A 23,263-nucleotide genomic window follows, 5' to 3' on the forward strand; every position below is an offset into this window, starting at 1 on the left:
TTCCAACTGTTGAACAACACTGCTGTCACTTTAATAAAAGAAAGTGACGCTATAGGTCTTCTTTACATTATCAAAATCATTACTTTTACACTTTTTCTGCATTTCCTCTCACCATTCAGAAATGTTTATATAAAAAGCTTGCCTTTCTAATTGGCTTCTTCCTCTTGACAAACTTATTCACGAACCCCAAAATTCAATGGTAGCGATAAGTCACTTCCATGATGATATACAAGGAACCGTGTCATCACAGTATAAAACAGCCCATTATAAAGCAAAAGCTTCTATTTTGAAGACGCAAGTATCTTGGTGATCAGCAATGATACAAAAGGAAATACAGAATATAGGACGTTTCCTAAAATACATTTGTAAACATTTGCCAGAGTGTGGCAATGGCTCTTTAACATAAATTGGAACAACGTTGACATGTGACAGCTTCATATATATGACATTTTTAAGAGTCAGTACCGGCTACGTAGAGTGGCTATTTATTCAGGTAATATACCTTTTTAAATATAAAAACATCTAGCTGGCATAACCTGGCACATAAAAAAAGCTCTTTTTTGCAACACCACCCTTATTAGCTCAGCTCAAAACTTTCCTCACGTTCTACTGTTTTTTTTTTTTTTTTAAAAAAGGTTAGAACTGTTATGTTCAGTACATTTCGGCTGCCTAAAAGCTTTTATTTGTCATTTTTGTCTGCTGCTGTTCTTATCCATACCCTGTTTATGTTCAGCTACTATTGCAAATTCCATCACATTGAATAAAGTTTACTGAAAACTTTTTATTGTAATCAAAAAGTGACATAACAGGGCTGTAACGTATTCTGCAAATCATTCTGCTGATATTTCAGAACGGATATCAGCTTTTTCTGCCAGGCAATTAAAAAAAATTCAAATGTGAAAATTTTCACAGTACAGTAAACTCCACCCCAACTAATTAACGGTGGTTAAAAATAAGATGCCTTAGCAAAACCTTTCATGTTACATGGTCACAACTCACAATTCTGTACAAAATGTTCACTTTATAAAGCTCTGATGTAAAAATCAAATAATCAAGCAGCAGTATTTTAAGTGCAGCACAGGGTCTTTCATGTCATTATTTACAAAGCTTGAATTTGTTTACATTATAACAAAATTTAATACAGATGACTTAATAATTAAGTCAATTTTTCTTATCTGTCATTTTATACAGCGACAGATTTCACTTTTTGGTCATCTTTCTCTTTCTCCTTTTCTTTATCTTTGCTCTTCTTGGATTTTTTCTTCTTGTGTTTGTGTTTTTGGCTTTTCTCCAATTCAGATTCATTTCCAGTGTGTTTCTTATGTTTCTTGTGTTTTTTATGCTTCTTATGTTTCTTTTTGTCTTTTTTCTTTTTCTTTTTCTTGCTGTCCTGACTCTCTGCTGAGCTTGCGCTGCTGCTGTGGCTCCGAGTCTGACTTTCAGAAGGGCTCTGACTACGACTGCGGCTAACACTGGGACTACTTTGACTCTGGTTTCTACTTACGCCAGGTTGGCCAAGCGTTGCTTTAACTGCAGTCTCTTTAGATTTATCCACTGCCTTTTCTTTCAGTTCTCTAGTATTTCTTCCTATAGAGTCTTCATCTTTTGTCGACACATTACTCTCGCTGTCACTTTCATTGTAGTCTGGTACAAATGCAGCCTCATCAGTTTCTCTAGTTAAGTCAGAAGAGAGTCGAGAGGAGTGGCTTAACGGAGGCTTGGGTTTGATGGTGTTCTTGTCACTTTGCCCAGTAGCATGTTCTCTCTCATTTTTTGCATCCGGTGATCCATGTTTGTAAGATGATTTATTGCCACTTGTGTCTCTGTCTTTATTGCTCTTTGTTTCCGTTATGTGTTTCTCTCTCTCTTTACCTGAACTTCTATCTAGAGATTTGTGTTCGTCAGATGAACGTTTGGACTCATAAGCTGTTTTGTGATCATGCTGTCTTCTGTCCCTCTGAGGACTATAGCTGCTCCTTTTGGACTCTACGGTTCCCTTTTTGGACAATTCCGTACGTTCTTCTCTTGGTTTACTCTTCTGGCCTGATGCAGACTCTCTATTTCGAGAAGGGGAGTCTTTTCTCCTTGTTAACTCATTCTTTTCATCTCTACGCTTGAAACTAGAATGATCCCTGCTGCTATCATAGTCAGATTTTTTGTCCCGGTTAGGAGTAAAATCTCTAGTGGAAGAGCCACGCCCAATATCATGTTTATCTGAAGATCTGCTGTCTTTGGAAGATTGAGAAAGGTTTTTTAGGTTTCCTTGTTCAGTCCCACGTTCTGAGTGGCCTTTTTCTGGTTGAACACTGCTCTTCCTTCTCTCAGAAGTGTCCTTGTCTGACACAGAATGATCCCGCTCTTTGGTTTTCCCTTTTTCATTTGACACAGAACTTTTTGAACTTTTTGCTTCATGCTGGGAGCTTTCATAATTTGCTTCTTTTGCAGTTTTCTGTGTTTTTTCCAAAGGCTCATTTTCTTTTTCATTGTGTTTCACAGGGTTTGTGGGCTTAGCACTGACATTTTTTACAACACTAGCAGGTTTTCCTACATTTGAAGGTGTTTGTGTAGATTTAACATCTTCCTCTTCAGACTCAAAGTCATCTTTATCCCACTTTGACTGAGGAACCTGAATCATAATAATGACATCTTCAGCAGGGGCTGTTATATCATTATTATACTCTTCCATGGTCTTAATGACCGTTCGTTTTGCGTCTGGCTTTTCTTCAGACTTTCTAACAGGGCTGCCTCCAGTAGAGCTAGTGCTATGGTGGAGGGGTGGGGTGGGGTGGGGTGGGGGGTGAGAAGTAAAATATATACATTAATAAAGACCTAAAATCCAGTTACAGCAGATTATTTTTGTTAATCAAAGTGATATACTCTATAAAGTGGTTTTTGTTTAATTTCACAATTTAAACTCTAAATCTTCAATATTCCTTCCAAACAAATTCATATTATAAAAGTGGGCAAGAGAGGATGATTCCACAGGGTAACAATTACGAGCAATAAATTAATATAGCATCTCCCTACTATGCATTTAATTAGTTTATGCACTAGATCATCAGATTGGGGAATCTCGTCTGTAACTCCTGTGTCCCCTAGTTCCACCAGTACTAGACAAATAAGATAGTCCTCTTCAACTTGCAGTTCAGCAACCAATGACACTCTAATTTTCATCTGTCCAGCTGACACATGCCACCTCTGTGTTAGTTTTTTTTTCTAGATATCACATTTATTTTTAAAATGCATGTTACAGTAATCCAAATCTCCCATCCTGGATGAGTATTATCTTGTTTTTAGCAGTAGCCACACCTGATGGAACAAAGGACAGCAACATGTTCTTCCCAGCCCCCACAATAAATGAGGCATAGTACACACCGCCAGTTGGGCAATACTATACATGAGTAGGTGATAGATGGGAAGCAGCCGCAGCATCAGGTGGTGTATCTCTGCACCCCCAACCTGGGTCCTGCGTGGAGTGGAACCTGTCTGAATTCGAGGATTTCGCTCAAAGCATCTGCTTGTTTTACACAAGTTTGATTTTTAATAGATTAGATTGTAGTTTAAGGGCTTGTCTACAGGAACAATTCGTTCACAGCAAATTGGGGTACGAATCTAGCCCCACACTAGCCTGCTGCAGACTAAGGCCTGGTCTACACGAGGAAATCAGGTCGGCATAACTACATTGCTCAGGGGTGTGAAAATCCACACCCCTGAGCAATGCAATTAAACTGACCTAATCCGGGTGTAGAACAGTGCGAGGTGAATGGGAGAATTCTCCCGCCGACCTAGCCACTGCCTCTTGGGGAGGCAGAGCACTTGTCACAAAGGGAGAACCCTTCCCCAAAGTGAAGGTAACATCTTCACTGAAGCACTGCAGCTGTGCGCCACTTGTAGCAGTTTGTGCTTAGACAAGCCCTAATTGTCCATGTGGACTCTGCTGATGTGCATTAACAGTTCGTTAACGTGCTTTGATCTAGTTCCATTTCAAAGAGGACCAGACAAAAGTGCATTAAACTGTTAGTGTGCCTCAGGAGGGTCAGACCCCAGCTTGCTGTGAACTAAATGTTCTGGTAGACAAGCCCCGACACTACAAGAGTTTGTACAGGTTGAACCTCTCTAATCCATCCGGTACCCTCGGGACCTGACTGGGGCCAAACCAGGTAATTTGCCGAACCACGGGAAGTCAATGCAGAGTGCCAGCGGGTCTCCACTGGCATTCGAACTAAGGGGGCAGGGGGTGCTGCAGCACCCCCAGGCTTTGCGCTGAGTGTGGCCCCCCACCCGAGGGCCCCGCTGCCACCCAGGGTCCCTGCCACCGGCCCCCCACCCAGGGGCTCCGATGACAGCCCCAGGTCCCAGCTGCTGGCCCCAGGTCCCCGCCCCCAGCTTGAACGCTGCAAATCAGCCGTTCGTGGCACTCCAGAAGCGCTAGGAGGGAGGAGGAGGAGATAAGCATGGGGCCGCCAGCGCGCAAGAGGTGCTGGTGGAGGAGCCTGGCAACAGTGGATGCTCCGCACCCACTCATTTTTCCCTGTGGGTGCTCCAGCCTATGCCGGACCACAGATGTTGCCAGACCAGGGAGTGCCGGATTAGAGAAGTTCAACCTGTAGTATAACACTACCATTGCTTGATTGTGGTTCATATGCTCATTTTATTATCAATTTAGTTGTTCCTGTCATTAGACAACTCAAAGATTTTATTTTATGGAGAGCAGAAGAGAAAACGAGCAAAGAGGAAATCAGAAGGTACCTGGTGTAATCTACAAGAGTTGAACTGGATCCATCAGCTGCTGTTACTTTTCTTCTCATTTTTCCTTTCACTTTTTCTTGTTTAACTTTGCTGCTGGGTGGCTCAGGTTTCTCGGCAGGTTCTTTTGTAGGAGGTACATTTTCCCCACTTACAATCTTTTTGCCCGTTTCTCGGTTTAGTTTAATCTTTTTTGCTGGGGCAATCAGAGAAGCACCTTTGTCCTTTTCAGGGGATCTCTCTGCTTTTTCATCATCAGGCTCAGTTTTTCCCTTTGGTGATGGTTTCACTTCAGCAACTTCTGCTTTAGAGGTTTTTAATGAAGTGGTTTCATGTTCCTTTTCTACCTTTTCCTCTGCCTTTCTTTTTCTTTTTTCAGGTTTTGTATCAGTAGGTTTGCTTTTTTCCATCGGTTTTTTTGACTTCTCTTCCTTGCTTGATGGCTTTTCTGGCTTGGATTCTTTTGGATGCTCTTTCTTTGCTTTTTCGTCCTTGGCTGGTCTGGTTTCTGGATGCTCTTTTGTCACTTTTGGGTTAACTTTCCGTGGTGTGCCTAGCGCCTTCTCATCCTTTTGAGATGAAGTCGATTTAGTACTGTCTGTCTTTGGCAACTCCTCCTTTGTTTTTTTCACAGGAGGCTCAGTTCGAGGAGACTTTTCACGATCAGCCTCTGCTTTTTCTTGGGGTGCTTTAGATGGTTTTACTAAACTGTCTTTCTTGGTAGTGGCAGTTCCTTCTGTTTTCCGTTTTGTCTTGTCAACTTTTACTTTAGGTTTATCTTTCTCTTTTTTCTCCTTTTCAGATACTGGTTTAAAAGCAATAGAATCTGCTTCCATAGGCTCATCTCTGACAGGTGTAGCATCATCCCTACTTGGGAGCATGAACAGTGAGTCTGTTTTAATTTCGTCCCCCCCACCAGGCTCTCTGGGCTTTCGTGAGCCTTCCAACAACTCAGCATTGGGAAAGCCTTCACTCTCTTCCCCTTTCCTTCTCTTTCTATGCTTTTTATGTTTATTTCCTTTGCCATCTCCTGATGGATTTTCAGCTTCCTTTTCCTTTGATTTTGTAGGATCTTTAATGTTGTGGCCTTCTCGGCCTGAAGTCTTTTCTGGATAATTGCTACCTATATTGCGACTTCTATGGCTTTGTCCACTAGCAAAATCCTCTCTACGACCCCGAGCATATGGGGAATTCTCTCGCCTGGATCCTGGTGGACCAAATCGGTCTGGAGAAAAGTTCTCTCTATTCACTGGAGGTCTAGGCTGAGCTCCAGCAGCATAGCCCTTGTAAAACTTTTCATACCACTCTCGATAGTTCCTCTCCCATTCTCTGTATCTTTCCTTTTCAAATGGATCCCTAAAATCCACAGATCTGCCATAGTATGCTTTCATGTCATATGGTGGAACTTCTCTATACCGGTTAAAATATTCTCTCTCCCCCTCTCCTTGAGGTACAGTCCGCTTAGTGGGGGATTGGCCTCTAAAAACTGGAGATCTTGATCGTGAATGGTATCTTCTATACGGGGGTGACCTTGATCTTGAACGATGATATCCATGGGACCTTGACCTAGACCGATAGTTACGACTCTTCCCCCTGCCTCTTCTCGGGTATGGAGGTGATCGTGAGTATGAACGAGAGTGTGAGCGACTAAAGGATCGAGAGTAGGAACGGGAGCGGGATGAACCTGATCTTGACTTAGAGTAGGTATATGAGCTTCTAGAGTAAGATGATGCACTATATGGTGACTTGGACCTTTAAAAAAAAACCAAAACACTTTTAATGTAAAATAATCCCTTCACTCTGCTTTAAAAAAAAAAACCAAACCCATCCTCCCAAAAAAATGTTTTCCATATTTTGTTACCAAAACCACAGTAGGCGAGTTAACATAGTCATAATGACAGTGCAAACTTCTTACGAGTAATCTGTTGTGTAGGAGTGTCTCTGCATGACATGCAAAAGTTGCTCTTCTGTTTCAGCTAGCATAACAATTGGTGCAGGAAGACTACAAGCCCAGCGTCTAGCCCCATCACTCATTTCCATCATATTAACTACCATGTTTGTTAATTGATTTAAGGTGGTGTATAGTGGCCTCTACTGGTATGTGTAAGCACAGACAAATATTTTGCTACTCGGCAAATCAGTCTGTACAGATCATTTATGTTGCAACAGGATGCTAAAAGGGCAAGTCTTAATGGCTGAAGTCAGAACCAAGCATTAGAAGACCATGAATTACTTGAAGGCAAAGCTAAATCTTAACAAAATGCCAGCTCAGTCACAATTTAACTTTACTGCTGATTTGGTAATTTGCACAGTGTGCATAATATTCTGTACTGCAACATGACACACGATATTATTTAACTAATGCTTTCAGTTAGGACTCCTCACTGGAGGTAAGTGCAATACATTGATAAAGCCTAAGAACAGTGACCTTGTTTCAAGTAAAATCACATTTAAAAGCTTTTAGCTTTCAACTTGTAACTTTTGGTAATATTATAAATGATTCAGTATTACTACCAATACTGACAGGTTTCAGAATAGCAGCCATGTTAGTCTGTATCCGCAAAAAGAAAAGAAGGACTTGTGGCACCTTAGAGACTAACAAATTATTCCGATGAACTGAGCTGTAGCTCACAAAAGCTTATGCTCAAATAAATTTGTTAGTCTCTAAGGTGCCACAAGTCCTCCTTTTCTTACTACCAATACTGTGATTTGTATAGTATTACTGAAGAATTATTCAGACCAACGTTGCCGAACAGATCTGTACTATTAGGGTGGGAAGCTTTTGAGGACTTTCAGGACCCTGAAGATATTTTGCTTGTAGAAACTTTTAAAAAAAGATGCCTAATTTAACATGACACTACACTTTTATCAGTTCCCAATGAAGTAGCCCTTCAACCATAATTTAACAAAAATGTTTCCAAACAATTAAATACAACAGCAAATTAACTTTTTCTCATTTCTGAAAAAAGCTTAATGAAGTAAAGTGAACTTAATGCTAGTGAAAGGCACCAGATACGCAGTCCTGGAAGTTAAACGCTTCCGAAATATCCATAGATTAGATGACACACAGGCAGAAGTAGTGGAGTCTTTTCACACATTGCATAGAAACACCTACAGAGTCATGTAGGGAATTCAGTAAGCACATCTACTCAGTTTTAGGCCTGTGATGAGATGGTCTACAAGGGTGTCACCGCATGCATAGGGATCTCCCTCACCCAAACCAGACTAAGTCATAATTCCAGATGGGTCAAACTGCTGCAAGATTATAACAATTTCCAGTCAATTACAATCAGGACCAAATTTTGCCAATGATCTAACCAATGAACTTGTATCATATTGCTAATCCCTCTGAAGAAAGAGGGACGGAGTAGAACTCTTTTTAATTCTGCTAGATTAGTTGGCTCTGCATTAAAGACTGTGACAGAGTTGGGCAAGATGGCTACAGGATAGTAATAGAAGGCAGATATATTAGCCCCAGGCTAAGTAGGTCCCTTTTCCCTGGGTAAGGAAACAGGGAAGGTTCCAGAACAATCAGGAACCTTCCGGAGACAATTAAGACAGACAGGCTGATTAGAACACCTGCAGCCAATCAAGAAGCTGCTAGAATCAATTAAGGCAGGCTAATCAGGGCACCTGGGTTTTAAAAAGGAGCTCACTTCAGTTTGTGGTGTGTGTGTGAGGAGCTGGGAACAAGAGGCACGAGGAGCTGAGAGTGAGAACGCGGACTGTTGGAGCACTGAGGTGTACAAGCATTATCAGACACCACGAGGTAGGTCCTATGGTGAGGATAAAGAAGGTGTTGGGAGGAGGCCATGGGGAAATAGCCCAGGGAGTTGTAGCTGTCGCACAGCTGTTCCAGGAGGCACTCTAGACAGCTGCATTCCACAGGGCCCTGGGCTGGAACCCGGAGTAGAGGGCGGGCCCGGGTTCCCCCCAAATCCTCCCAACTCCTGTTCAGACACAGGAGGAGTCGACCTGGACTGTGGGTTCAGAAAAACAGCCAAGCTGAGGGCTGCCGTGAAGCTCCAAGGCGAGCAAATCCGCCAATAAGCGCAAGACCCACCAAGGTAGAGGAGGAACTTTGTCACAAGACATGTAAAACAATTACCTGGAAAATGAGCGTCTACGTTCCTTTTGAATCTTCTTGTATTCCATCAATTCCTTAGCAAAATCATTTGTAAACTCATCAAGTTTGGACTTTTTCTTTTCTCTGTTAAAATAAAATTATAATGATAGTTTGAACATATAAACACACAAAAAAAGACATCAAGAAACAAACATTAATATTAAAATATTTACACTGCATGCAAATAAAAAAATGCACATCCTATATTTTTGAAAAAACACTAATATTTCCTATATGAATTTCATGGCAAACTTTAGAATTACAGTTGTCTTGTTTTAGTTTTCTAGGTTTACCACCTTGTAATGCAAAGCACATTGGAAAATTTGCTTTATATGTCACTTTTGCTTATGACAGATGCACTTTAGTGTAATTGCTGTCCAATATGCTACTGAAAAAGAATAATGAAAAATAATGCAACTTCATTCAGAGCCAAATACTTACTCCTCTTTAAGTCTCCGCTGCTCTCTGTAAAATTCCTCCCTAGATAAAGGAGGTGCTTGTGTCGTTGGGATGGTATTTGAATGAGCCGTTGGTACTGCTGTTGGTACCCAAGGTGTTGATATGTTTGCAGGAGCTGGGGGGTATCCCGGTGGGGGGACATTGTACCCAGCAGGTGGAGGCTGACCAGGTGGAAACTGAGGAGGAAACTGTGGTGGAGGTACCCCCGGTGGAAGAGGAAGTGCATGGGGAGGTGGAGGAAACAGGGGAGGAGGAGGCACAGTCACAAAGACAGGTGTTGATGCTGGTAATGTTGGGGCCTGAGTCCTTTGTGTACGTTCACTATGCGGGCGTCCTCGATTTGAACTTCTAAAGAAACCCAAAAACACGTGTCACTGTTTGTTACACTCTGCCCTTATTTTAAAAGAGGAAAGTGAAGGAAGCTGGTGTCCATCTGAGGGCATTTCCTGTCCTTGTCCTCAATTTAAGTCTCAAACTCCACCCTGCTTATATGTCTGCTGATTTCATTCTATACTCCTCTTGCTCCTGACTCTCCCCCTCCATATCCTCACTCCCAACTGCTCCCTCAATCTTCTTTCCTCACTCTTTGTTTTGCAATTTTGGACAGATGCTCCCTATGCTTACAACAGTCTCCCACTTTGCGTGTACCAAATGCCCACCGCTCCTCTGCCAATCTTTGACACATTTAATACTTTGCCCTTTGAGCACTTCTCATCTTCAACGCACTGTACAAATGTTAACTAATCTTCTCTTGAACTTCTTTAAACTTCTTTCTTAGCGTCTTCCTATGTTGTTGATCTCACGATGATGCATCTGCACTTTCTTGTGCCTGAACTGCTGTCCTGTTTACTGATTTTGAGAGTTTAATATATTTGTGGTATGGACCTTTTTCCTTTTCTTTTTTCTTTTTTTTTTTGAAGTGTTTTGTAAAGAGCGAAGGATGCTTACAGCACAACAGTAATCAAATAAATGATTATACATCCCAGAAAGAAGGATCAGCTGGATGATGATATATAGGATTGAAAGGAATCAGCTTCACCATTTGAAAGCACTAAGTCAGAGAACCCAAAATTGCTGTCATGGGGTTTTTTTTATTTGCATAAATTTACTCATCTTAAACAATATTAACCAAATTCTTTAATGAATAGAACTTATAGCTGTGAAAGTGATTTCCAGCAGCTCCCAGTGGCGAAGCCAAGTCCTTCAGCCCTGTTCTGCAAACTGTCACAAGGGAACTTTTCTGCCTGATTGTTTAAAATTATATTTGAGATTTTAAAATCTTTTTCACAGTTTATTCTTTGAAAGTGGGTTTATTTTTTGCAATATTTTGCAGATTACACTGAAATTTTTCTTTAGGTAATCCTAAGGGAATCTAGTGTTCCAATTTGTTAAAACAAATTCAGACTAAAGCATATAGAAATGGTGATTACCATTTGGCTTAGATTCACCACACCTGTCTACATATACTTAGATAACAGGTGGTTTACAATGAAATATGTTCAATAACCAAGTCACAGTTAAATTTAACAAATTAGCAAACTGATTAAAAGCACTAGAAAGTGAAATATTTTTTGCAAATATACTTACGGTTCCCAGCCTGGCCTATTGCCTGCAGAGCGAACCGTATTGGTTCTTATTGGCTGACCTATTTGGGGGGGGGAAAAAAAATTCTATTCAGTTTATCTGAAGAAATATTTCTATAAGAACAGGGCTAAAGTTGTGGTTACTCACCAGTAGTGGGTATTGACTGTCCTTGTGAAGTCAGCTGGCCTTGTAATGCTGGCTGTCTTAGTACAGGAACCTGATAGCCCTTAGGGATCAAGAGGGAAAAATCAGAAGAGCAGCTTTCTCAAAACATAAAACTCATTACATATGCTCAAGTAAAATTTACCTTCTCTTCCATCACAGTGCTAATCGATAGAGAGGAAGAAGTTTTAGAATGTTCGGAGGCCGGCACAATAGCAGCAGGAGGTATAACACTATCAGCATCGCTGGAAAAAAAACCAAAGGACATAAGATTTGTGACATATTCAAATACGGTGTTTTCAGTTATTGAAAGAAAAAGGACTGAGGTATATAAGAAAAAGCTGCACAATTTTTAATTATTGCAAATAAGAAAATGTTGCATAAAAACAGATTTAGGACTGTAAAAAAGGTAAAGTACAAGTGTACCGAATGAGAGGGTCAGAAGGAAACACAGGTTTCCAGAGTAGCCTCTGTATTTTCACATGCAAGTTTTAGAATGTGTACATTTAGACTTTTACATTCAGATCTCGGTTCCAGGGTATGTAAAATTTAGTACATACATACTTTCAAATAGAAATTTAGTGGCTGGGATGAGATCATTTTGAAATATGGCCCTCAGGTGTTTAATGATATAGGTATGCTATACTGTATTTGTTTTGTATTGTATTCTTGTATTTTGCTATGAAAAACAGCTGTGTGTAAGCTCAAAAGCTCGTCTCTCTCACCAACAGAAGATGGCCAAGTAAAAGTTATTACCTCACCCACCTTCTCTCTCTAATAGGTAGGCTGACACTTTGTTTGACAGAGGTACTGTCTTGTAGGTTCAAACGACAGAGCTGGAGATGTGAGCCTTCAACTACAGTTTATTTTTTTTAAAGCAGACTTTAATATAATTTAATAGGAAGCTGTTCTGGACCTTAAATTTACATTGTGAAGAGTTACATTTACATAGCTGCTAAGTAATGCTCTCTGATTCATTATGCCTCAAACCTACGTATGTTACTGTTGCTTTGATTTATGTATTTCATTGCAGCTAGGTCAGACCCTATATGATGTAGATGATAGAACTTGAACAGAAGGAGCGAGATGAATGTAAATAAGTTTTACCTGTAGATGCATTTTTGTAGTTTAAGAAAATGCACCATGTCTCCTCAATAGTAAGAAAAGCAAACCTAAGGGTATGTCTACACTGGAAACTAGAAGCGCTCCCGCGGCGGTGCTTTGAAGTGCGAGTGTGGTTGCACACAAGCACTGGGAGAGAGCTCTCCCAGCACTCCTGGTAATCCACCTCCTTGAGGGGATTAGCTCTCAGCGCTCGGAGCCTGTCTACACTAGCGCTTTAAAGCACTCAGACTTGCTGCGCTCAGGGGGGTGACTTTTTACATCAGCAAGTTAGAGTGCTATAAAATGTCAGTGTAGACATACTCTAACAGGAATCAAGAATGCTTTCCAATTGGAAGAGACTGATGTATCAAGTAACAAAATGGTAACTTTAGCTGCTGCTGTTCTCTGCTAAATTTAAAGAGTCTTCCCCCAGAAAAGACACTGGGAGAAGAATTCCTATAAGAAAGTAATCCTACACTGGGAGAGATTTAGTAGTGACCAAACAGTCACCAAGACATGTGCTTCTGGGGAATTGGCTGCTCTTGAGTGATGCATGTCACCAACATATCACAAAACTGCATCTTTATTTAAAAGAATGGTGAGCATCTCCATAGGAGCAGACTAACGTAACTAATTCTTCTACAAAGAAACAGATACACATGAATTAAATAAGACTTGGTGTGCCGTACCTCAAATAGATAAGAAAAGTCTACGGAAACAAATGCTTGAGTACCATTCTCCTAGTACCACATGGAGTCCCTACTAAAAGAATAAGGTCTCACAAGGTCATGAAGTGTTCATATGTTGGATATATATAATGTGTCAAAGAACACATCATTGATTTCAAGGAGGAGTGGCAGGGGAAAACTAAGTTTGTGAATTCCACCCTATCAGAATACAAGGTGAATGAAACTTGGCATTCGGATTACTCTCAAGACCTGTTAAGTTACAGCAGGGAAAGTGAAAGACAATATGATAAATGAGATCCTCCAAGGCTGTACTTGGAGCTGGAAAGGAGAGGTTTGTCTCTCAACCATCACTAAAGCACATATAAACAGCTACCAGACAAGATAAAGCATCAGAAGTCAATGAAAGTGGAAAACCAGCATTAACATTTTTATTTCTTTTTCAGTTGCGTTAAACTACAAGTTTACTTACTGAAAAGGTCCTTCTGGTTTTTCAGAGTGAAGAGATATGGACATTGTTGCAGAGATATCAGCAGCAGGTGTGGTGGCAGAAGACTGATTTACTGGCAAAGTAGTTGTCACAGATGATTGACTAGGAGTCAGTGACGATGTTAGAGAAGGCGCAGAAGTGACTGGAATCATTAGAGGATCCTGTTGTCTGGAAACTGGAGGCCTTACTGCAGGTTGCAGGTTCCGCTGAACTGTCTGTCTTGGTGGTTGTATCTGCTTACGGAGCCTTTTTGTGTAGCCAGTTTCATTTTTGAAGTTGTTTACAGCCTAGAGGTAGAAAAATCATTGTTACATAAAAGTTACTAGTATGTATATTATGATCCCTATAAAAGACTTCCTTCACTAAGTGTTACGGTTGAACTATTCTCTCTAGTTTTCAGAGCTAACAACTGCACGAAGGTAAAAAAGGAAGTTCACTCTCTGCAGAGCTATTGTACGAGGCTGTCCTCAGATGGGAATAGCACTGCATTCGTTTGCACTTTCTTCAGATTTTCAAGCTTCTCTTTGCAACAGTGAAAACTGGAAGCATGATTTCTTTGTGTAAACCAACATCAGAGCATCCTTTTGACAACATATATATTCAACAATGAAAATATGTCAACGTTTTTTGCTGAAATCTAGAAGTGAGCCAATTTTCTAATATCATAAATCAGGAAATTGCTCTGTATTTTTAAAGTGATCATTTCAAAATAAGCCATTAACAGATTTGAAAATGCAAATCTCAGCCAGTCTTAATTATAGTGATGGCTCCATGAAGTAGAATTTTCCTGCCCCTTAGCTACTTACAAATAAGATGAGCTTTTCGTACATACATTATATGTAAAGTGAAGTTACCTGGCGTAAGAATTTGTTGGCAATTAAAGCATCAGGGGAAACATCTGTTTGATGACAAGTTGGGCAGGTATGTTCCTCTGATTCCAGTAGTGATGTTCTGATACCTGTGAACAAACAGAAGTACCTAAGCTAACAAATATTTGGGTCATACTTTACTCTCATATCCCTAAAAGAAAAGGGGTACTTGTGGCACCTTAGAGACTAACGAGTTTATTTGAGCAAAAGCTTTCGTGAGCTACAGCTCACTTCACTGGATGCAGTGAGCTGTAGCTCACAGCTTATGCTCAAATAAATCTGTCAGTCTCTAAGGTGCCACAAGTACTCCTTTTCTTTTTGCGAATACAGACTAACACGGCTGCTACTCTGAAACCTCTCATATCCCTGTACACAACAAACAATGGGGTCCAGGGGAAACATGGACGGGGCAGAAAACATTTAAACAGGGACTTATTGAGAAGTTCTAGTATGTAGTATTATACTTTAAAACAAATTCTGTGACCATACACTCATAATTAACAGGTTTCAGAGTAGCAGCTGTGTTAGTCTGTATTCACAAAAAGAAAAGGAGTACTAGTGGCACCTCAGAGACTAACCAATTTATTTGAGCATAAGCTTTCACTTGCATCCGATGAAGTGAGCTGTAGCTCACGAAAGCGTATGCTCAAATAAATTGGTTAGTCTCTAATGTGCCACTAGTACTCCTTTTCTTTTTTCATAATTAACAGTTACTTTTACTAACAGATAAAGAAATGACAGGTTGATTACAGAAATATTTTTTGTAAAAATAAGGATTTACAGAGTATAAAAAAAGAACCATTTCCATGGCTTTTTGAAAAATCCACCTTAAATAAAAAAGCACCACCTTGTTTGTACTTAAAGATTGTTTAATGTTTGCAAATCACAAAGTACAAGATAAAGTTAGTGCACAACAGTCAGTCAGTGAAACTGATTTAACTAGTTTATTTTCATTGTCTAGTGGAATGGGATACAATAAGTAATCTATCTCTAGATTAATGGGTAAATTTTATTTCTAAGAAAGCATTAGTAAATTAGGTTAAGATTATATTTTTAACTAACGGTCCTTTTAAAAGAGGAGTTTGAACAACAGTCTATCTTTCCTCTTGTTTGAGCCTCCAGTTAATTGCCAGTGTTGTATTTGGGATACTAACAATTTATATGGCAAATTGATGACAACTAGTACCAAATCAAACAACAGAAACAAAGGAGAAGAAGAGCTTGAGAAAGCATTTATTCAAACTAGATGTCTTCAACATCAGGGACTATAAAAAATAATAATACAAGCGTTCACTTCTTATGTTTTTCCATCCCTATGTAAAAAATTCCTCTAATCTGAGTTCCAGCTAAAATCATCTCCAGCATTCTTCCTTTACCCAAAGATAAAATGCAAGAATGTTCTGGTTAACAGATACCCCTGTTTCAGAATAAAGAGTAGTATAGCATTTTTTGTTAATTCAGATTCCTGTTCATTTTACACGATCATTTGGCATCTGAGTTAACTATAATGTCAGACTATGGCACTTACATTCATCACAATAACTGTTTCCACAGCAGGGAATGACAACTGCATCATTCATTATATCTTTGCAGATTAGACACAACAATTCATCTGGAATAGGATCGTCCTCTTCTGAGGAGGAGGATGGTTCCTCCGGGAGGAAAGGGGGCTTTTCCTTCTTCCCTATAGCATAAGCCTCCCTGAAAGAAATAATTTAATTTAAGACTATCTGTTTAAAGAAGGGGCATAAAAATTTCAGATTTTATAACAGAATTAATAAATCAAGAAAACACTTGCTAAACAGAATTCAACCATATACTTAGTATTATATATTACGCAAGAGAGATTTAATCTCTAAACAGGTAAGTGATTATTTATTGCATAATTAGCACAGATCAAACATGATACTGTTTCTACATAAGGAGGTACACAATGGAAAAATGAATTGAGATTTAGAAAAGGTTGAGTTTTAGCTGTATAACAGGTACCTTTTTAAAATTACAGTATGAACTAGATATAAAGGTTATGTAGATCCCTCTCCCTCAACCCACCACACCAATATTTTCTTGGTTTCTAACAACCATACAATATTACATAAAAACATTTGATATATATTGGTATTTAATGGGATTTTATCAGGTCAAGTAGTTATTTCTATTTTTAGACAAATTTTGATGTACACTACATACAATGCAACCACATTCATACCATCTGCCATCACCACCAAAACGTCCATATAAACCCAAGTAATCCTTATCCTTCCCTCCTTCTTATTGAGGATTCTGCACTATTTAAAAAAAGTGTGTTTGTTGGATTAGGTCATCAGCATGTGTGTTTGTTGTATTAGGTAGGACCTTACAGAGGATAACTATTTTCTACTGAGTTAAAACAAATAGGGTGAACTCAGATTTCCTGAACTTCCAGTGCCTTTACTGAGTGAGAGCAGCATTTCCACCAGACCTGAGTTTGCAGTGTGTTTTGCACGAAGGAGTTTTGGATTTCAACATATGAACAACTTCAGCATCAGCAAGGTTTTCCACAGGCACGTAGGTATTTATTAATTCTTGCTATTACTATTTTTTTGGTATATCTTAATCAGTTTACATAAAAACACTAAAGACCATCTGATCTTAAGACCTTTGGTGTCTTGGCTGAAACTGGCAGTTTCATCTAGAGCTGCTCAGTGTTTTGCAAGAAACCTATGAAGTAGATGTAGCATAAGCTGAAAATCAGCTTTTTTAAAAAAGTGCTTAACTACAGCTGCAAATATTATTTAAAACAACATCATCAGCATTCCTATAGCAGTGAAACTGAGGTAGAAAGTTTAGGTGACTAGTCCAATTCACACCAAGTCAAGGGCACAGAATCTCAACTCCCTGAGCTAGCCAGTAGAGAATGCTGCCATCTCAGTGTTGGCCATTTTTATAAAATGTTCACTTTTAAGAAGCTTTTCATTCAAAGACCAACTATTCATTTTCAAAACCTTGCTATTATACTTAAATGAAGGATTTATTTGTAAGCCAAAGCTTTCTAGCCAGCAATGGAAATGGACAAGATCAGATGCTGTTGCTGTACATACCCCAAAATGTTTCAGGCTTTTGCTATGTTTACATAGCCCAATATTCACTGTCTCAGTGCTAATTTCTGTGAACTAATATGCATGCTTTATGACACATTAAAATATTAGCCCAGCATATTTCAGTCAAGGTTTTCAAATCATTTTACTGCCAAAGTGAATTATTTGCAACAGCAAACTGAACACAGTCGGAGGGGCAGAGAGGGTGCCTAGACATGGTGACACACACACCTGTGTATTGTGTGCATATATCTGCATAGCAAGTTACGAGCATATGTACGAATGGAACAAGAAAAAGGTTAAAAATACATTTACATCAGCTTCAGGGAGTACCAATATTTTCCCAGTTAGAGCCACAATGACAAGTTTGCCATGGTTGCACCCCATTAGCATTATACAGAGCAGACTGCAGCCACTCAGATACTGTGCCAGAGCCCCTGGAGACCACAGATGCCAACCTACATTGCTCCATTTTGATGTAGTCTCTGTTGGTTATACTTTGGCCACCTCTGAAGTACTAAATACTTACGCATCAATAGTTGGTATTGCATATTTTCCTGTGTTTGTAAGCATAGCACCCTTTGTATTGGGATCTTTCACTTCCATCATGAAACTCCTGGGAATTCCTGTGCTCTTTTTAATCCTGGGAACAGACTCAAAATTTTTGTCCTGTTAAGAAAAAGAATCCAGATATATTTCAGCTTTAAATGGAACCCATTTAAAAGGGCATCTGAATGTTTAAGTGTGTGAGTGATAAAAAAAATTAATTTTTTTTCCTTTGCAAATATGAGGACTGCATGATAAATACATATAATTCCTTAACTGACTAAGACACTGCAAAGAATCAGGCAGGTGTTTTGAACAAAATGGGACAACTCCTGTGCTTGAAGTCAAACACAAGCACAGGTCTTTGCAGTACTAGGCCCTAAAGTGATAATCTCTCCATTCATGTAATAGTGGCTGTAAAATATTTATGCTACAGAGTAGATGTCACATACATTTGAATCTACAGGAGGAGAATAGTTGGAAGACGCATCCTCTTTACACTCATGTGTACAATTAAAATGATAAAGCATTCAAATGTGAATTGGTTTATTCATACAAAATCGATATTGAAACTATGGAGGATGTGACAAGTCTCAGGTAAGCATGAAGCATTCCACAGCTTGCAATATGAAAGTGCAAGACGCACTGGGATGAGGCAAAGAGGGCTTGCAATACCAACGCAGCGGAAAGTACAGGACATATCCCCTTCCCACAATTTCTCTCCTTTTCTTTACTGATAAACTTAAAATATTTTAGAAAAAAATTCTTCTAAATTCTCCTTGATTTTTGACACCTCCGCACACAGTTTTTAGAATCCATTCTATAAACTCACATTACTCCACACACTGAAATGAGGCTAACTATCACGAATATAAATAACTAAACCTTTATTCCTTACTTCAAATGTGCAATTACTACTTTTAAAAATAGATCAGATAGATAAACATATTGCAAAGGTCCCCCCCTCCCCCCTTAATGTCTTGCAATTCAGAGGAACACAAGGCAGAAAAACCTCTCAGAATGGAATATTTATCTCTACAGTGCATTCCTATTCTGGAAAAAGATACTAACTCTGAAAATGAATTTTTTTAAATACATAAACTAAACCCTGCCAGAAATCTGAATTACTAAACAAAGCTCTCCACTCTATCGGAGTGGATGTCTTGTCAACAAATAGTATACAGTTAAACACTATCAGCTACTATGCATAGGCACAAAAGGAGAAATTCAGAGCAGAGTTTCAGCGTTTGCTATGAATTATCTTGCCTATGTGTTTAAGTTAGATCATAAAATGCAATAAACTCATACTACTAAAAACATAACAGTGCAAATCCCTCCATAGACTCTTACCCCATTTGTTGGACAATTCTTTATGTAATGACCAGGTTTTCCACAACGAAAGCACGTATAGGATGGTGGAGGTGGACCCAAAGGTTTCTTCATGTAACTAAAAAGGTTTAAAAAAGGTGTGTCTACAGTTTTTAAACAGAACATAAGCATATCTGTACAATTTGTCCATAATCTTCAAGGAACAGATTTGACATTATAAACACTTACTTGATTGGATCATATTCATGGCCAGACTGTGACATCATAGCTTTTATTTTATCTTCTTCGGAAGCATTGGCTTCAGCCAGATTGGCAGTCTGTTTAATAGGTAATTATTTGACACACACATTAGAAACACAATTAAGTCCACACAGCCAAAGACAACACCACTCATCCAATCCTGTAAAGAGCAGCACAAATCTAACTGAAGTTGCATCAAAATTGCTGCTTATATTTTATATTGTCATGAAGATGTTCTGGGGAGTCCTTAAGCCATTACATGATGTTTGTGTGCCTGTTAGTCTACTTGAGAAAAGCTTTCTTGGACACTCAAAACCTTAGGCTCTGTTTGTACCTTACATAAAGACTTGTGTAACTGCTCCAATTTTCTTTAAAACAAAAGTGGGCTTGGACTTAAGCTAAGTGTACAAAAATCTTATTCAGTACTTTTAAGTTAAAGAAACTGAATATTAAGCTCCAGACTACATGAAAAAGTACGCTCAGTGTATTTGTATTTATTCAGAAATATGGATACAAGTAGCAATATTTACATTTCAGTGTTAAAAGGACACTCAACTTGAATTATTTGAAACTTACTCTTTTGTTTGTTTTGTTTTAAATAAAGTCTGGGTCTCTGATATAGCACCCTTGAAGAGAATGTGCTTTTAAAATTCCTTTAGTTTTTTAAATAAGGGTATGTGTATTCCCCTCCTGAGATTTTTAGAAGGGTCTTTTCAGTAAAGCAGAAACTGACTATACACAGCGTTCTGTCACGTGTAAATAGACTAAAAATGTATTTTTGTTAACTTTACACTATGAAGTGTTGTAACTACAGCAGATACAAAATTTGTAGATAAATAGCTTTCAAGTTGACTGTCTCTCTTTAATATGAAAACTGTAAATGTAATCCTCATATGTGGAGCTAACCTTTCAAAATACTGAAGCCAACTGAGGAAAAAAAATTAAAATTTACCAGTACTCGTTAAAATATTTCATTACACACTAGTCCAGATACAAGCAGGGTCTAAGGGAGTGACTGCTAATTACTTGGATCTTCAAGCACCTAGCATTCAGATCAACCACTCAAAGTATTTTATCTTTTTATACATTCATTCACAAAAGCAACCAACTAGTTTCAACATTTTATTAAATGGTTGTTTCATATACATAGCTTTTCTTAACAGTAACATCATCCAGATTGACATCTATGAAACCATTTCCATTAACATTTACAGAAAATGTGATTTACAGATACTTAACTAATTTGTTTGAACCCAAACAGTTTACAAACACATCCAAAAGCACAAAACATTAGTAGGAATAGACCAAAATTCCAATATGGCATTTAATACATAATAGGAATAAAACAGAAAACTGTTAAACACATTGCCTCCATGCTAAGCCAATCTGTGCTGAAGAGGTTAAAGTAAGTAACAGTTTTGAGGTGCTTTATGTTGTGTTTCTGCATTTTTCTGAAATACTTATGTTCTATCAAAAAACTTAAAAAGGAATACACCACGTGGACAGCTTTTCACATCTTAGAATAAGAAAGTTGACATGAGCTTACAAAACCGAGGACAGATTTAGGGACAGCACTAATGGAAGCCAATCTCTTTAGATGGCTATTTTTCAAGTTAAATTTCTTTGTTGCCAAATGAATGTAAGATTTTCATGTTTATAGTGGAGGGGAAGCTGTAGATGGAAAGAATTATATTTTTCCCTGGAAAACAAACGCCAGTCTTTACTCTCAAAAGAAAGGAAGTCTAACTACTCTGTATAATGTCCTAACCTTTCTAATCTTTTAAATTTTAAAAGAGCAATAATTTACTTGGCTGATACTACAGTATCTTTTTAGAAAGTGTAGTCACTAGTGCTTTCCCAACAAAGTCACACATCATTGAGCAGAAAATGCAAGCAGTTTCATAGCAAAACATGGGATATACAACAGTTTCAAAAGGTCACATTTGCCAATATGCCACAAATACACATTGGTATATTCCTATAAACAATTGATACATTTACACAATTTACAAGTCTGTGTTCAAACAAATTAGATTGTATAAATGTTGTCCACTGTATATATACTACAAGTCTACAACTTATGAAATTATGTGCAACACTCAAAGAATTGGTCTAGCACTGGAAAGTCTAGAAATCCAAAAAATAACCATGCAATTGTCCATGTTAACGAAAAGCTTCTATTTTGGCTGTTGCAAAAAACTCTGGCAAGTCCATAACTTACAGCCAAAATATTATTAAATTCTTCTTTAAAAATTGTGCTAGTTTCCAATGGAAAATTAACGGAACGTATGAAAGAAACGGTAAACAGCTTCTGAAGTGCTTCTTCCTTGTGTCTTGAAGATGAGTAATACTGCAACATTATGCTGAGGCTGATAAGGTACTCCCCTTCTATCTTCCCAAACTGGGAACTACTCTTTACAGGATAGTATCAATCAATATATACACAAATTTTCAAGTTAAAGTCAGCACTTTTCACTAAAATAAAATTTTGCTCATATTACAAAATTAGCCAGATATAGAACACAATATAAGACATTTAAATATCAAGCAAACAATTCATTCAGTTTTATTTGACAAGAATATATATGTATATATACCTTTGTAAGCTGGGCCAGAGAAATAGATGCAGAAGAGTCATCAATCTGTTCACAAAAAATTAAACACACATTCAAGTTCCACAGTCAAAACATAGCGATATTTAGCCTCTATTGTAGTTTGAATGTCTACTCTGGGTATTTTTTGTGCGTGTTATTGACAGAGGCATTTTCCAAAGTAGTGCAATTTTTATTTGCACAAAAGAAATGGGGCCCAAAACCATGGCAGCTTTAAAAATGCGTGATAGATCAGGAGAGGTCAGCTTCTAAGGGGAAGACACTAAAATAGTGAAGCAACTTGCTTAAATCAATGTATTGACTCAGAGCCTCTTCTCCCCTTGATGAGACCCCATAGCGCCCTAAATCAATAGGACTCAATATATTACGGACAGAACAAATACTTCTCACTTTGTAGCTAACTGGGTTAAATTTTTTAAAATAATTTTTTAAAGTTAGTTTGAGAAAGAATTGTGTTAACGTATAAATATATGTTTACTATATTTTGTAATTTAACACTTAATCATGAATGAGTGTGGTTATGCTTTTGTGAAGTACACAGTCGCCTGTTGCCAAAAGAAAGAACAGGCATATCAGCCCAGAGATAAAATCTTGTCAAAAAAAATCCATTTCATAAAAGCAATCCTTCCACTTATCTATGAGTCGCAAAATAAACTGTCTGGATCAAATTAGGACAAGTAAAAAGCTGTATAATTCTATATGTCATAAGAGTTTACTAGAACAGGGAAGAAATTAAACAAGTCCATTTTATTAAAACAGAAGGGCATATTATAAAATTGAACTGAAAACGTGCAATTGACTTTATAGAGATTTCAATATTTAACATCCTTCACGCCCCACGCCCCCAAAAAGGACAGTTTTTAATAGCAGTCATGAGGAGTGGTTATGGACTCCATTATGGACAAAAGCAAGAAAGCGTACTTTCAGTGACGAAGATAGACTCAGGTCCCAACCCTGCAAGCTGCTCATCCATGCGACCCCCATATGCTTGCCCAGACAAAGTACCTTGCAGGAAAGTGGCTGATTTTAAAGGCTTCAAATGGATCATTGACTGCAGCATAAATTAGATTACCTATTCAAAACGATTGGTAATATGTAATTTTTCCACACATGAAAAGGAAAATTCCTGTGCTCTTTGTAGAGATATCAAATTGTAACATCCCACCACCACCACCAAGGATGAAATGATTAAATAATCAAAATAATACTTAATTATCAAAATAAAATTTGTAG

General features: G+C 38.4%; 1 protein-coding gene across 5 annotated transcripts in view; it reads right to left on the bottom strand.

The window, feature by feature from the left end:
- Nucleotides 1–264: 264 nt before the first annotated feature.
- Nucleotides 265–23,263, bottom strand: part of RBBP6 (RB binding protein 6, ubiquitin ligase) — a 43,646-nt gene continuing 20,647 nt past the window's right edge. For 3 of the 5 annotated variants that reach the window (XM_037911001.2, XM_007058607.4, XM_027821048.3), the window contains 14 exons: nt 22,016–22,060; nt 19,407–19,495; nt 19,200–19,296; nt 17,833–17,972; nt 15,755–15,927; nt 14,212–14,315; nt 13,340–13,644; nt 11,223–11,322; nt 11,063–11,141; nt 10,919–10,976; nt 9,314–9,679; nt 8,855–8,956; nt 4,750–6,498; nt 265–2,762 (listed from right to left, as the gene is read on the bottom strand). In XM_037911001.2, the coding sequence (XP_037766929.1) occupies nt 1,184–2,762; nt 4,750–6,498; nt 8,855–8,956; nt 9,314–9,679; nt 10,919–10,976; nt 11,063–11,141; nt 11,223–11,322; nt 13,340–13,644; nt 14,212–14,315; nt 15,755–15,927; nt 17,833–17,972; nt 19,200–19,296; nt 19,407–19,495; nt 22,016–22,060 (4,986 nt within the window). In that variant the 3' untranslated portion in view covers nt 265–1,183. The remainder of the gene's footprint in view (nt 2,763–4,749; nt 6,499–8,854; nt 8,957–9,313; nt 9,680–10,918; nt 10,977–11,062; nt 11,142–11,222; nt 11,323–13,339; nt 13,645–14,211; nt 14,316–15,754; nt 15,928–17,832; nt 17,973–19,199; nt 19,297–19,406; nt 19,496–22,015; nt 22,061–23,263) is intronic. The other 2 variants (XM_043523894.1, XM_037911002.2) reach the window with 1 other exon arrangement.

The sequence above is a fragment of the Chelonia mydas genome, chromosome 10 (genome assembly GCF_015237465.2).
Source record: "Chelonia mydas isolate rCheMyd1 chromosome 10, rCheMyd1.pri.v2, whole genome shotgun sequence".
NCBI classification, from domain to species: Eukaryota; Metazoa; Chordata; order Testudines; family Cheloniidae; genus Chelonia; species Chelonia mydas.